This window comes from Lethenteron reissneri, chromosome 38 (genome assembly GCF_015708825.2).
Source record: "Lethenteron reissneri isolate LAM-NWPU_2019-01 chromosome 38, ASM1570882v1, whole genome shotgun sequence".
Classification (NCBI taxonomy): Eukaryota; Metazoa; Chordata; class Hyperoartia; order Petromyzontiformes; family Petromyzontidae; genus Lethenteron; species Lethenteron reissneri.
Genome location: NC_083816.1, coordinates 10,810,702 through 10,824,667, shown reverse-complemented (window position 1 = coordinate 10,824,667; position 13,966 = coordinate 10,810,702). Strand labels below are relative to the sequence as shown.

Sequence of the window (13,966 nt, the reverse complement as noted above, 5' to 3'; positions counted from 1 at the left end):
ACGGTCGTGTTCAGGAGACTTTTGTTGAACACCGTTTCGACTTCAATTGTATTTTGTACGTTGGCCAGCGAACAAATACTAAAACTTTGGCGTGATGCAATATGTGAATGAATCCAGGAGATTGATGGCCACCGAATATGGATACTGTGCTTCTGCCAGGCAGTACATTAGCGGTACTGTACTTGAGTGTCATTTGACCCCTATCAGTTCTCTGATTGGATAACAGCTACAGACTACCAGCTTAAATCCGATATTATATGCGGAGGGTGCTGTAATATACGGGACTGTATGTTTGACACGTAGGCTTTCACGACCAATATTATTCATAAACTTTTTGGGTTAGATCGCGTACGTATAAATGTGTCGTAACCCTCCACCAACCGACACGGCCAGTGAGGTTTGTCACGTAAACAAAAACGCGCCGAGTAGTTTACTACTTCAACCCACCGATGTGTTGGAGAGTAAATCCACAATTATTTACAATTCGCCTAATGACGCTGGTTTATGTAATTACCAGCGAAACGTCGTTACTCAAATTGTAATTGTTGTGGATATCCTCTCCAACACACTAGCTCACATGGTAGGCAGGAGGTCGTGGGTTGGTTTCTGACTCTGACGCCTGCTGCTGTATATTTGGAGTTTGCATGTTTCTCTTACCGTGGTCGCGTGGATTTTTCTCCAGTTCCTCCGGTTTCTCCCTCAACATTTAGATCTAATCGACGTCACGCGTTTCGAGTATTTGGCTGCTATAAATGTCCACACGACGACAAGCCACTTCGTTATCATCTGTGGCCGGGTTGCTTCTGAAAAAAAATCTACATCATAGCTCCGTGGGCCCTTACCTGGTGAAATAAAAAAAAATCTGATGAGATTCGAATAAATGTGTGGCATACGCTTGGTCGCTTGTAAAACCATCGCAACGAAGACAAAGACGTTGCAACGGTGCACGACCGTCGAATTTCGGCTTTAATTTCGGAGCTGTTTGTCTCACAAAGAAGATGAAGCAGCGCGCGACGATTTTGACGAGCTTGCGTCGTGAGAGCTGCCCGCCGGTGGCAGAGGCCGCTCCGTTTCGCCGTTTGACCCCCGGTCACATTTTGAGGCCCCCACCCCCTTTTGCCAATTCGCGCTTCCGAGACCGACCGACGTCCCGGTGACACCGGGTGGTGTGTGTTTCACCGCGGTCGGCGACTGGGGATAAGCCACCGGTTTGGATAGATAACGTCGACCCGTCGTGCAAGCTATTGTTTTTTTTTTACTTTGCTCAAAACATTTGATAAGGTGCTTTTTGAATCGGCCAAAAGGATTGTGAGGACACTGGCTTTGTGATGAATAACTGCAGCACCTGTACGTATATTACGAAAGAATATGAGTGGAGGGTGGTGGTGCAGTGTTTAGTCCACTGTGCTATGAAGCTGGTGACCTGAGTTTGATTCCTGGCCACGGCTAATATCACTGGCGAAGTGGTTTCTCAACCGGCCCTGGGCAACTCGACCTTGACCAAACCCACACTGACCGGCCTGGTGAAATATGGTCAAGCAACCCCCCCCCCCACCACCCCCCATGACTGACGAGAGTGTGGCAGAGGTCCTCACCGAGCGGTGGACTGACTGACAAAGGGCTGACATTTATCATTGGTATGCCATTTTATTAATTGACACGCGAACAAGCGCGTAGCGATTAATTATTCTCGTCGACTCAACACCTCGCTCGGTGGCAGACGTAACGAAGATCCGCGACTCGCGACCGCTTTGTTAGCAGCAGCGGGCTGTGGTTGCCCTCCTTCGTGCAGCCTCCAGAAACGCCGCCGTGCGTTTGAAATAAATGACTCTGCATGGCAATCCCATGGCAACCGAGCTGCACGTGCTTCTGGCGTAGAATTAAGACAAATAATGTCATGCTCTTTGATAATGTAATGCACCTGTATACATTACACACACACGGGGTGGGGGGCTGGAGTGGTGGCGTAGCTATTCGTGCACTGCGATACGAAACGTGTGACCTGGCCACGAGCTAACATCAGTGGCGAGTTACGTCTTAATCGGCCCTGGGCCATGCCTTCACCAAACCGCACTGGCCAACCTGGTACGTATGTGCGTATGTACGTTGCACTTTTTTCGCACAGTACCTAGCCAACCGTGCCAATTGGAGGTGCAACAAAGTTTGGTAAAGTATGGTCAAGCAACCCGCGTAACCGACAGGGTGTAGGGGAGGCCTTCATCCAGCAGTGGATTAATAGAGGGCTACGAATTATAAATATTATTACATGCATGTATAGATGCAAATGAAACTTGACTTATATATAGTACAATTCGTACAAGGAATGCTACACAAAGTGCTTTACAGGACCAAATTATATTCTTTGGGTCTTTCGGTAAAGTCACGTAGAACAAAAAAAAGTAACAAAAAACTACGACGTTTCGATCGCAACACAAGCAGTCGTCATCAGGAGGAAAAACTGAAGACTAAATAAAGCGACTGACGCAATGTAAACAACAATAAGAATGTCATAAAAAAATGACATCATTATAATAGTCTAATTTAAATGCATAATAAACACATAATGAAAGCATCCTAATTAAAAGCCAATCTAAAAAGCCAAAAGAGTAAAAAAACTACGCACGTTGTGGTTTGGCGCATTGAGAAAGATCCACGTCAGTGCCGTGTGTGCGTGTGAGCGCGCCGCTACTGAACGCGTTTGAAGGCCGCTCTCGGTAGGCACGAGCAGGAGGAGCGGCTGGCAAGGAAAAGAGTCACCGCAGCCGTTCCTCGACCCGCTCAGCCCCTCGTGGTCCACGACCACCGTCCCGTCGTCTCGAGCCGCACACAACCTCTCCGCGTCTCCTAGGGGGCGCTGGCTACGTGGACTTGGGAACCCAGTGCGCTCTCGTCGTGTCACTCTCGCTGTTACGCCGTCCTTCAACACCCCATCTGCTTATGGAAATGAGGCCCGAGGTGCCCACACGGCCGGATGTTGCAAAAGCAGAAGTTTTCACTCGCGTTGGTGCAGTTGCAGCTTGCTTGCCCGTTGCTGCCCGTTGCTGCTGTTTCTCCTGCTGCTGCTGCTGCTGCTGCTGCTCTTGCCGCTTTGGCTATTTCTGCTGCTGCTGCTGCTGGGAAGTTCCATTATTTCAGACAATCTGACTTTTTCGTCCACGCTGGGCTGCCGATGGTGCATTACGTTTTGTGTATGTCTTACCATTAGCATTTTACACGAATAAACTGCATTTTCTAAAACTGTAGATAGCTACTTTCAGAACGCCTACTGCGTGCGTCACTGTATTCATATTTTTAGATTCTGCCCAAGGTTTGCGCAACTTGTGACACTGCCCCGCTTCTGATGCAAAATACAAAAACAATCCCAATCGGTAAATCTGACTGACGATGATCACCGTGTCACCACCGGGACGAACAGTTTAGCGTCCACCACGGACGATAGCCAGCGGTTGAGAATCGGAGCGGAGTGGCGGGCAAAGGCGGCAACAACGCCGGAGATCGCATCTTCCGCCGAGATGGGAGTGGTGAAATCGACTCGCGCGCCAGCGCTCGATGGACTGTTGCATCGCGAGGCTGCGAGAGAGACGGTGACGGCTCGGGGAAGCCTTTGTCCGGCAGTGGACAGGTTCACGACTCACGATGTCGATGGACTTAGGAAGAGGATCGAACCGAGTTCAGGCACCAGTTGGCGATGCTGTGGTGTGTGGCCAGCAATTGAACCTTGGTGCTGAGATGATTAAGTGTCGTGCGACTATCCGTTGCGTTCATTGTCATCTCACCACATGTGTAGACCCACAGACATGAATGCTACAGTCCTGCTGTCTATATATATAAATAATACTGTCCCCGTGTATAATGGAGTTCATTTGTGCTTTGAAGTAAATCTGCCAATTGAAAGATGCAGGGCGGCAACAGGGGCTGTTGCGTGTGCCAAATTGTCAAGTTATTTCCAGGGCTGCGATGATATCCTTCCTATTGTCAAAGCTGCCTCCACCGTAATCCACGTTATGTGTGCAAGCTGCCAAGTGATTACATCCAGACTTAGTGGCTTTGGCCAGCGTATTCTGGTGGGCGTGGGGCTTTTTTTTATTTTTATCCTTCCCAGCAGCGAAATCTACCATCGCGCTGGCAAATCCAATCCGGTCACACACACCGCGAAGAACCCATCGGCGCGCCGCGAGCAGTGTGGCAACCAAACCCTTGGCACAAGTGGCATGCGAGAGGTGATTGCGGCGCGTGTATCAAAAACTCGCGGATACGGCCGAACACCAGTGGCGCAGCGCGGGTTGGCATGTACGTACGTACGTTGACCTTCCTTTGCACCGTACGTGGCCAGCCGTGCTAATCGGAGGTGCTGTCAGTTGCGTAATGTGTTTTTAGCATTTGCAAACGCGGACCTTGCTTGCAAGGAGGTAAATTGTGCCCCCCCCCCGTCCTATTTCCTCCCCTCTTCATATCTCAGTGGCCTGGGGCCCCTCCGACTCTTGGGACTTTGTTGCAGTTGCACCGCCTGCACACTCAACGAGCACTCCGCTGCTTCAGTGCTGGAGTGTGGCGCCAGGTAATGGGCATGGGTACAGGAGAGGAACAGGGGGTGTGGTGACAATTTTTGTTCCACGCCAACTATTGGACATGTGGGGGAGCGCGTTGGGTGCTAGGCAGTACGGCGCTGCCCGTCAATAGCCTTCATTGGTCCCCCCCAAGGTTTAATGTGGCCCCAGTTTAAAATTGTTCTGTTGTGACTGCCATCGTAGAATTCTTCCTGGGTTATGTTATCATAGTCTACGCTGATTTAGATATCAAACTAAAGTAAAAGGCCATTTAAAGGCGTTCTTTGTCAACGGATCTCTAAGAAATCGAGGCCTGAGAGTGGACTCATTCATACTTCAGATGAGTTTAAGTTTTACTAATAATTTACATCCCTTTGCCAATCCACTGCTGAATGAGTGCCTCCCCATGCCGTGTCGATGAATCGGGTTGTTTGACAGTGCTGTACTTCAGTGCAGGTTGGTAAAAGGGGGCAGTTGGCGGTGGACCGGGCCAGTTCCGATAGCACCTGACCACCGCTGTTGGTCATAATCGGGAATCGAACTTGTGGTGGCCGGTTTAATAGCGTAGTGCACTAACTACCGCACCATCCGCTCTCATAAAGTTGCACGTCTTTGTATTTTATCCGTGGAGTTCTGTAATATTGTATTTGTAAGGAAGGCCAAGCTCTGCAGGGAGTATCTTGGGTATCGCCAAATCTTAATCAAGCTCCGATGCACTTTGCAGGGGGGCACAGAGCGGGGAAAGGCATTGAGACACAAGGGCACAGCTTCATAAATCTCTGGATCTATGTTTGGGGTTTTTTTTTTTCCACTTCAATCATTCACTCATGCGTAGCCCAGGCCACTGATGTGGTCAAGAGTTAGGTTTGGGAGGGGAATATACAGGCCAGAGCCTCTTGCTGGACTTTGTAGTTTGTCATATGGCTGGCAAATGTTGGGTTAATGTAATTCATATTCATTGCCATTGTGCGAGGTGGCGGGGGTGGGTATCTAGCATTAAAGGAAATTCAACAAGATGCTGTATAGATTTATGAAGCCACTTCTTGTCAAAACCCACCTTTTCAATCGAGATTAAAAACGAGTTAAGGGAATATCATGCATATGCCTGGATTAGGCAACGCTTTCCAATAGATGTATGTTTCTCCTGGGTAGTTTTTAATTAGCAGTAAGGAAGCCGATGGATGGATGGGTGGGTAGCTGTCAGGACAAAATGCGAGTTTTTGTTAAATATTTTCAAATATGACGTTTTTCTCTGGATCGTTTCTCCCAAGTTATGGACCAAGCCCTGTTTTTGTTGGATGGATGGGCAGAGGTAATGCGTAAACACTTCCATGCACGTTGGAAAGCATTGCCACTATATTCTTTCATGGAACAGGAGAAAGTTATTAACCTTGTGAATCACTGATCTAACTGAAAGCGCTGATCAAATTAAACCACTCGTATGCCAGCCCGTATGTTTGAGAAAGCACCTTATACACAAGACACAAATTGACTGCAACGGTATGGCATGTGCCTACGAGAATTTTGCTGCACCACGCGAATGAGATACGGACAAAGCTTTTGTCGTGTGTGTGCGCTTGTGTGTGTGTACACATTTTTATAGATATTTTGCTCTTCAACCAATTTTTTCCTGGTTGCGCCATTGATGTCACGTCATCAGCAAAACCAGTCCATTCCGAACTCTCCAAGAGCAGCGCTACCCCCAGATGTTTAGAGAATTGCCCAGGAAAGCGGACGCAAACAGAGCTACTTCTGAGACCCCTCCAAGTGTCCTCTGCTCCACACAGTGGAGGACAGCACTTCCATACCCCCTCCCACCCCTCCGTTTAAGAGGCAGAGCGTCTACCGCGGCGTAGTATCAACTTGGCCCCAGGTGAGTTGGCGTCATTGGCTAGGTGAGTGTTGCGAGGCATGTCAAGCTGACCGTGAGCTACCAATACCCACCCCACCTGGGATGCAGGGTGTATTGTTTTACTTGCCGCTAATTAATTTCTCACTTGTAGCCAGAGGGAAATAAATGGAATGGCGAACGGAGTAAAAGAGACGCGCGCGCGCGCACACACAAACACAAAACACTTGCGCGTGAAATGCACGCTGATCTGCAGGCCTCTGACGAGTTTTCGGGGTGGTTAGCGCGTGTTGTTCGGCACGATGTCCGACGTTTCGCTCCATGCCCTGGGAGCCTCTTTGAGATCTAAATTCAGGAACTGAACTCGGTTTTAAACCCGGAATCTCCGTGGTATCCGGCTCATTGCTCCAGATGCCACCCGGTCATCTGGAGCCTGACAGTGGCACTGAAGTGTTCATCAGGGATAGCACCGAGGTGGCATTGTGCTCCCAGGTGACCTGGATTCTCCTGCTGCATTAGCTTGGCTATGCCGGCAGTGACGTGGGTCTTGGGTCCGGCTTGACGAAGACCGACTGCTCCTTGCTAAGTGCCCGGTGGCTTCTTGACTCCGTTCGATTGTTTGCGGTCCGTGTAGAGACGGTCGCCCGTCCGGGGATCCTCTTGGCTCGACTGCCGCAGGGCAACGGAATGGTCGAGATGAGATGTGATGTAAGGTGCGTTGGGATGGCGAGGCATGTAAGCGAGCACCGTGTAAATGCGAGTCGTCACCCTTAACAGCAAGGGGATACCGTCATCCATTTTGCAAGCGATAGAATTAAATCGAATAATTTAGCGCCTTTGGTGTTTGCACCATTCTGTGAGCGCGAGTCCACCACATCGCTGTCAGCCCCTGCCGTGCCTACATTATTACAGACCAATTCAGATCTTATTGGTCACCCCGTGCCCTTATAAATCTCAACGTTCATCCTACAAAGTCCCATCATCACAAGGGAGAAACACAAACAAATAGACCAACAATTTTGTTGTTGTTGCCCGTATTGAAACGGCTGTACGGCGTAAGCACCTGAAAACTCAATTTCCCCGTGCAAGAATACGGGGTATAAACCGCATGGGTTGTCACCTGTGCCATCACGGTGGCACTAACCCAGCTTTGTGCAGTTCGCGATGCCCGTAAATCGAGAGAGCGAGAGGGTGCGAGACGCTTCACCCAGGTGGTGGTCGTGTGATCGATGTGTTCCTGCATGAACACGCCCCGCAAGACCACCCGCCGCTCTCCACAACGGCTGCGTAAACGGTTCTCGCTCGACGACGCGCGTGCCTCTGTTCTGCAACGCGGCCGCGTCCGAGCCGCCGTGTGTGGCAGCGTTGACGACGGCGACGATGACAAAAGAATAGAAGCCGACAAAAATAAATAACGATAGCGACGATACACTCTGCCAGCTCCTGTAAAATAATCTTTTTTTTTATACATTCGGGTCGGCCTTTGGAGGAAAACAAAAAAAGATGTCCCCGTTACCAAGACACGTCCTGTGTGCTTGGCCAACGTTCCGTGACGGGAGTCACGTTGCAGGATCTTCCCCCCCCACCACCACCCCCACCACCACCCCCGTCGGAGGTGCGACTGTGACCGATGAGCATTCACCTGCCGCTGGAGTTCACGGAAACCCGCAGGAGGACCGAGCGAACGCTGGACGGTGACGCTCCACGGGGGAATCGTCTTCCGAGTCTCTCGCGGCGGTGGTCCCAAATCTTCCCCCAAGGGGGGTGGAGGAATCGTGAAGGAATTGACCGGCCCCAGCTCTCAAACATCTCCTCAGACATGCTTAGCCCTTCGCGTCAATCCGCTGCTGAGTGAGGAACTCTGTGCACTGCAAGTTTAATTTCTTTCGCACCGTACAAAGCCAACCGTGCTAATTGGAGGTGCGGGGGAAGGACAACAAAGGTGTTATTGACCACACTTCACTATGCTGGTCGGTGCCGGTTAGTCAAAGGAGGGAACACAGATCCGAGAGCATAGAAGTACAGTACAACAATGGATTTTGCTGGAATCCCCTCTGCTGTCCACCAAGTAGCTCTACAGACTATAACAAACTATTAATCTTGATTTGAAACTATTAATGCCTAGTGGTCACCCATAAGAGCACTGTCAAGGCTGAGTTATGGGAATATCTGTGACATTGCAGGTGATATGGTCATGGGCAATGCATCTCATCAATTGGAACCCAGTGAGATGCTTGGGTTTTTTTCACCCGTTATCGTCCATTCAATGCCACCGAGGTGAGCACTCGCATGTACATCGTGTGTGATGTGGCCAGAAATTCCAAGGAAGGCCATCCTTGTAATGAGTCTCGAGACTCAGTTGCCAACGATTGCCCAGGAAAGCCTCGGCCGTGTCTCGAGTCTCTTATTCAGGAGGGTGCTGCGACATCGGGAAGTTTGTCCGGTTGCCAAGAAGGAGTTGCCTTTCATGCGGAAAGAAACCGCAGTTACCAGGAGAAAAAACCCACGATGCCGTACCAGAGGGCGACACTTGGCGCTGACATCTCCTGGCCACGTGGCTGCCCCCGTGCTTTCGCTTTCAAAATGTAAAAGTACGTTCAGTCGACAGACTTTGCTCCGGAAGTTTGGCCACGAGTAGCTCGCAAAGAAGTGACACCGTTTCTCGTTTAGTTTTTCTGCACTTGCGGAACTTTACACGCCGGCGTGCGACGAGGATGACGACGACGATGATGTTATCACTTCTCCAAGGCTGATGTCAGCGGAAGACGAGTTTTTGTTGTTTGAGCGGTGGCATATTTTTTTTGGCGCAAGCTTAGTCTGCGTCCGCGTCGCCTTTGTCTGTCAGAACAACAACAACAAAAAGCACCGCATGTCATCGCAACCTCGACGCCGACGCTTCCCACCCCCCCAATCCCACCATCTCACGGCGGCCTCCCGAGACTCGACGCAGCACGGGGGGGGGGGGGGGGTGCGATTTGTGCTCTCGGGTTATTGACGACTCGGCGACTTGGCGACGGGCGGGCCCAGGACGGACAGCGCCTGGCGCGCGAACCCCCAGGAAGCCGCTCGCCGAGCCTGGCCGAAGCGACGGCGGCGGCGTTCGTTAGTTCACAGCCGCTAGCTGCTCCCCCCCAACCTCGCACCAGATGGTCCGTGGATCGGCAGCAAAACTCTTCAACGTCTCCAAAGTCTGAAAATGTGCAGCGAGTGACCGCGCTTCAACTTTATTATTATTTTAAAACGTGAGGCGCGCGCGTGTGTCCTCGCATACACCCTCTCGGCAGTGTCGAATTTCCTCTTTAGGCCGGAGAGAACAACCCTCGAGTCAAATGAGCTTGAGGCTCCGAAACGAGAGGGGCAGCGCCGCGCTCCCGCCCCGACCGCCCGCACGGCTCCCTGGGCTCCCGCATGCACCACCCCCCCACCCCCTCCACCTCACCACCACCACCACCCCCCCCCCATCGCCCACATCCCCATCAGAACGCTGCGTGTTGACAGCGTTTCGTTTGCACCAAGCCCGGCCCCGCGCAAGGCTCCCCTTGCCCTAGAGGTTCCTCCTCTTCACGAAGGTGGTAACCGATGAATTTCACGAAGGGGGGGAGATATCAACGGTTCACACGGGTCAGCGCCTCGCCGTGACGAAATGTCTCCTTCGAGGTCGGCGGTGAAGGCGCGGGTCCTGCAACTGCTGGCTCACGCCACCGCTGGCGGAAGGGGCCTCTACGCTAGAGGGGATCTATACAGAGGCCCCCCCCCCCCACCGCCTATAGGAGGTCATTTTTGGCCGACTCTTCCACGCTGGCCAATCTTCGTAGCAGAGGAGGGAGTACCCACACTTTATCCCACCGCGCAGCGTATCTTGCTGATCGACGCGCTCTGCTGTACGTACGTACGCTGTGTTGAACTTGTACGTACGTATATGTGCGTGTTGAACTTCTTTCGCACCGTACACAGCCAACCGTGCTTATCGGAGGTGCGGGGAAAGGACAGCAAACTGGACACAAAAATCATTCACACTGCCTGGGGTGGACAGAAGGCGGAGAAGGGAATTTAAGAAGCTTGCCCACACCAGGAGATCGTTTAGAACCGGCGACCTCTGGATTGTCGAATTGGTTCACCGTTGCACCATGGCAGTATCCCACGAATAAACGTAAACTTGTTTATTGCACGCGAGCGATATTGTTCTTTGTGTTGTACACTTCCGTGTGTCCAGAGGTGCGGTTGTGACATTATACGGATCGTGACTTAATTTGTTTGACTCTGCTCTATTTATTCAGATGCTGTGTGAGAGAGATGTGTGTTATTTTGTCTCCTTGGCATAAAAAGGTCATATTACATTAGCGTATGGCAGATGCTGGCCATGTGCCGAAACGCCATGCATTTGTTGTGCTTCGTGTCCTTGAAATGCACCGTTGTGCATAAACGGGCTTTACTCGAGCGATGTCCCCACCGACGCATGCCCCTGCAGGGTCGCGCAGGCCCACGGGCACTGCGGGGCACGGGGAGAGGGAAGCCCCGGGAGCTTGCGCCGCAGTGGCGGTGGCTGACGGATGATGACATCAGCCGCGTTGTGGCCGCGACCACGTCGTGAGCCAACGCCGTGCAGCTGCGCGGTGTGGGTGGGGTGGTGGGGGGACGCGCACGTGTAGGCTGCCTCGTGGTGGGTGCTGCGGGTAGGGCTGGGTTGGTGCGGGCAGGGCAGAGCTGGCGCGAGGAGGGGACGTGACGGCAGGGGATGGTTGGAACTTCGGTCCGCTCGCTCGCTGGCTCGACAACCCCGTAACGGAAAGTGGGAAAGTGAGCGGGGGGGTTGGGGGGAGAGGCTAAGCACCCCCACCCTCCCCCCCCCATATTTAAAAAAAACATTTTTTGTAGCCTCGTTTCTAGAGTTTTATTTGCTTCCTTAAATGCAAGATGAGAATGTAGTTTGTTTCCATCGTAAACAATTCTCGCGCACCTGTACGGTGGCGGTAAGAATCGATGGGTAATCGGTGACCCCTCACGAATTTAGAGCAATCGGACGCCTCGCCTCGTGTTACTCTTGTTTACAACGGCCCTCGGTCTTCAGAGCTCAGGTTCACCGCCGTGCTGAGACCGGCACAAGCTCGTTCAACACCCCTCACGCGGCCTCGTCTTTCGCCTGTCCTGCTGGCGGGAGCACTCTCTTCGTGGTTGGCACACTGCACAGGTCACGGCCGCTTAGATTCCAACTCCTGGTTCGATGCCCGGAGCGAAAGTTGAAACAACGGGCAAAGTTTCGTCAAAGTCTTCTTTCTGTCCCACCCAGCAGCGGTGTGCACGGGCTACAACCACAGGCTGATTTCGATTTAAAGCTTTCGTGACTGCAGGGATTCATCTTCTTGGTTCTTTCGGTAAAGTCACGTAGATAGAAAATAAAAATAAAAGTAAATGAAATTTAAAAATAAATAAAATACCTTTTTTTTAAATCTACGTGACTTTACCGAAAGAATTTCGATGTAACGCTTTTGTGACTGCAGGGATTCATCTTCTTGGTTCTTTAGGTAAAGTCACGTAGAAGGGAAATAATAAAATAATAAAAATAACATTATAAAATAATTATCTGTCGGAAAGACAGCGTCTGAATTTCAGACGCTGTCTTTTCGACACCTGAGGACGGCTGCTTGCGTTGTGGCCGAAAGGTCGTGAGAATTATTTTATGAAGTTTTATTTTTATTATTTTATTACTTCCCTTCTACGTGACTTTACCGAAAGAACCAAGAAGATGAACCACAGGCTGGTCGATGGGCAGGTCGTGTGCGCTGGGCTAAAGTGTCGCTGGCTCCCCACCTCTTCCAAGACGTCTGGCCAGCGTGGAAGAGTAGGCCAAAATTCCTCCAGCCGGGTGGGGGGGGGGGGGGGGGGCTCTCATAGAGCTTTGGTGGATGCCCTTCCCCCAGTAGTAGTGTGAGCAAGCTATTGCAGGGCTTCGCCTTTACCGTGTGTGGAGCGCGCTCGGTGTGTGTGTGTTTTTAATGCACTTTGACGATGATGCACTATCACTCATTCTTTCTTGGGTTTTTCTCTCGGCTGTCATCGAGGCGATGTCTCTGGGTGTCTTTCAGCTAAAAAACGTAAAAGCCAGTCTCTCCCCCTTCGCGAAACGTCACCTTAAAAAGCACCCCCCCCCCCCCCCTCTGGACAGGAACAAACGAATCTCAGTGAGGCTTTCACTCGGCGGCGAAGTTCAGGGGCTTGATTGATCGGATTTGGCCAAGGGGTGTCACCTTCGCTATAAATAAAGACATTGGTGTATACTGTGTGCGTGCGTGCGTTTTTTTACGTTCCATTCAGCTTCATCCGAGTGTTGCGCGAGGAAGAAAAAGCACGCACGAGTTGCCAAAGAATGGGAATTGACAACTGCTGAGGGACTTGCACTGCTGTGTGGCAGTAAGAGCATTATTTTCCCTATTCTATGGATTGTAAGATTCACATCTTCCCCCCCCCCCCCCCCACTGTGTATATCAACTCGGTAGTTAGGGGTGCATCTTCTAGTCCGGTCAGGGTTTGTGTGTGTGCGTGTGTAACTTTTTTGACACCGGGCACAGGTTTGGGGTGCGTTGTGGAGAATATTCCACTTGTGTTGAGGTGGAGCAGCAAGCAGTGTGTGTACCACCCTGAGTGAAGACAGTGTCCCCCAGATATGACAGATCGCCACGGGCTACTGTTGTTAGCGAGCACCTATTCAGGGGCCATCCATAAATGACGTCACACACCTACGGGGGTGGGGGGGGGGGGTCAGACATTTGTGACGATGTGTGACATGGGGAGGGCGGGTTTGAGAAATGTGACGTCACATCAAAATGCGCAACTTTAAATAAATATAGACAACACGTTCTACTTAATTAAATAGACTTTGTAATAAATGTTTTCTCCTACAACATCAGAGTGCAGCGCCACATTAAATACGCACTACAATGACAATAGTTTAAAGCGATTTGAAGCATGTTTTATTTTTGGGGGGGGCAGAGCTTTGTGACGTCATATTTGAGGGGGGGGGTCTGACTTTTTGTGACGCCGTGTGACGAGGGGGTCAAAAATCGTCCAAAATCGCGTGACGTCATTTATGGACGGCCCCTTAACCCCTCCGGTGGCCGCGTGTGCCTTCCAGACGGCGGTTTGCGATGCAGGACTCGGGGGGTGCTGAGTCGCTAGGCAACAGTGCGGCCAATCAGGCGCGAGCCAACGGGCGGAGCGGCCAATCGGAGGGCGGCGGAGGAGAGGGGCAACCGTCGTCAGGGGAAGTTAGCGCGGCTGACCTCCTGCACCTCCAGCAACAGGTGAGGCTGGGGACCAGTGGGGGCACGCAGGGTCCCGCCCAGGTGCCAATTCAATTCTGTTGAACACTTTCCAGCTCAGGGTTGAGAGCGTTAATGTGACCGCTCTGGCCGTCTGTCCGTATCACCAACTCTCCGTAATGGGGAAGGTGATCCAATGTGAACAATGTTCTTGTAAAGTTGTGTTATTGGGGACTTACTCTCGAGAATACCGAACAAGTTTATTGAAAGATTGCCCAAAACCTTGGTGATAGAAAAAATGGCCGACAAGGATA

At 51.4% G+C, this 13,966-nt stretch overlaps 1 protein-coding gene across 5 annotated transcripts in view; it reads left to right on the top strand.

Annotated features, from left to right (window-relative positions):
• LOC133351816 (forkhead box protein P1-like) overlaps nucleotides 1–13,966 on the top strand; it is a 193,720-nt gene that overhangs the window by 73,878 nt on the left and 105,876 nt on the right. For 4 of the 5 annotated variants that reach the window (XM_061567369.1, XM_061567367.1, XM_061567368.1 and 1 more), the window contains exon 3: nucleotides 13,526–13,694. The exons of the other annotated variant lie outside the window; for it this stretch is intronic. In XM_061567369.1, the coding sequence (XP_061423353.1) occupies nucleotides 13,539–13,694 (156 nt within the window). In that variant the 5' untranslated portion in view covers nucleotides 13,526–13,538. The remainder of the gene's footprint in view (nucleotides 1–13,525; nucleotides 13,695–13,966) is intronic. 5 annotated transcript variants of the gene reach the window in all.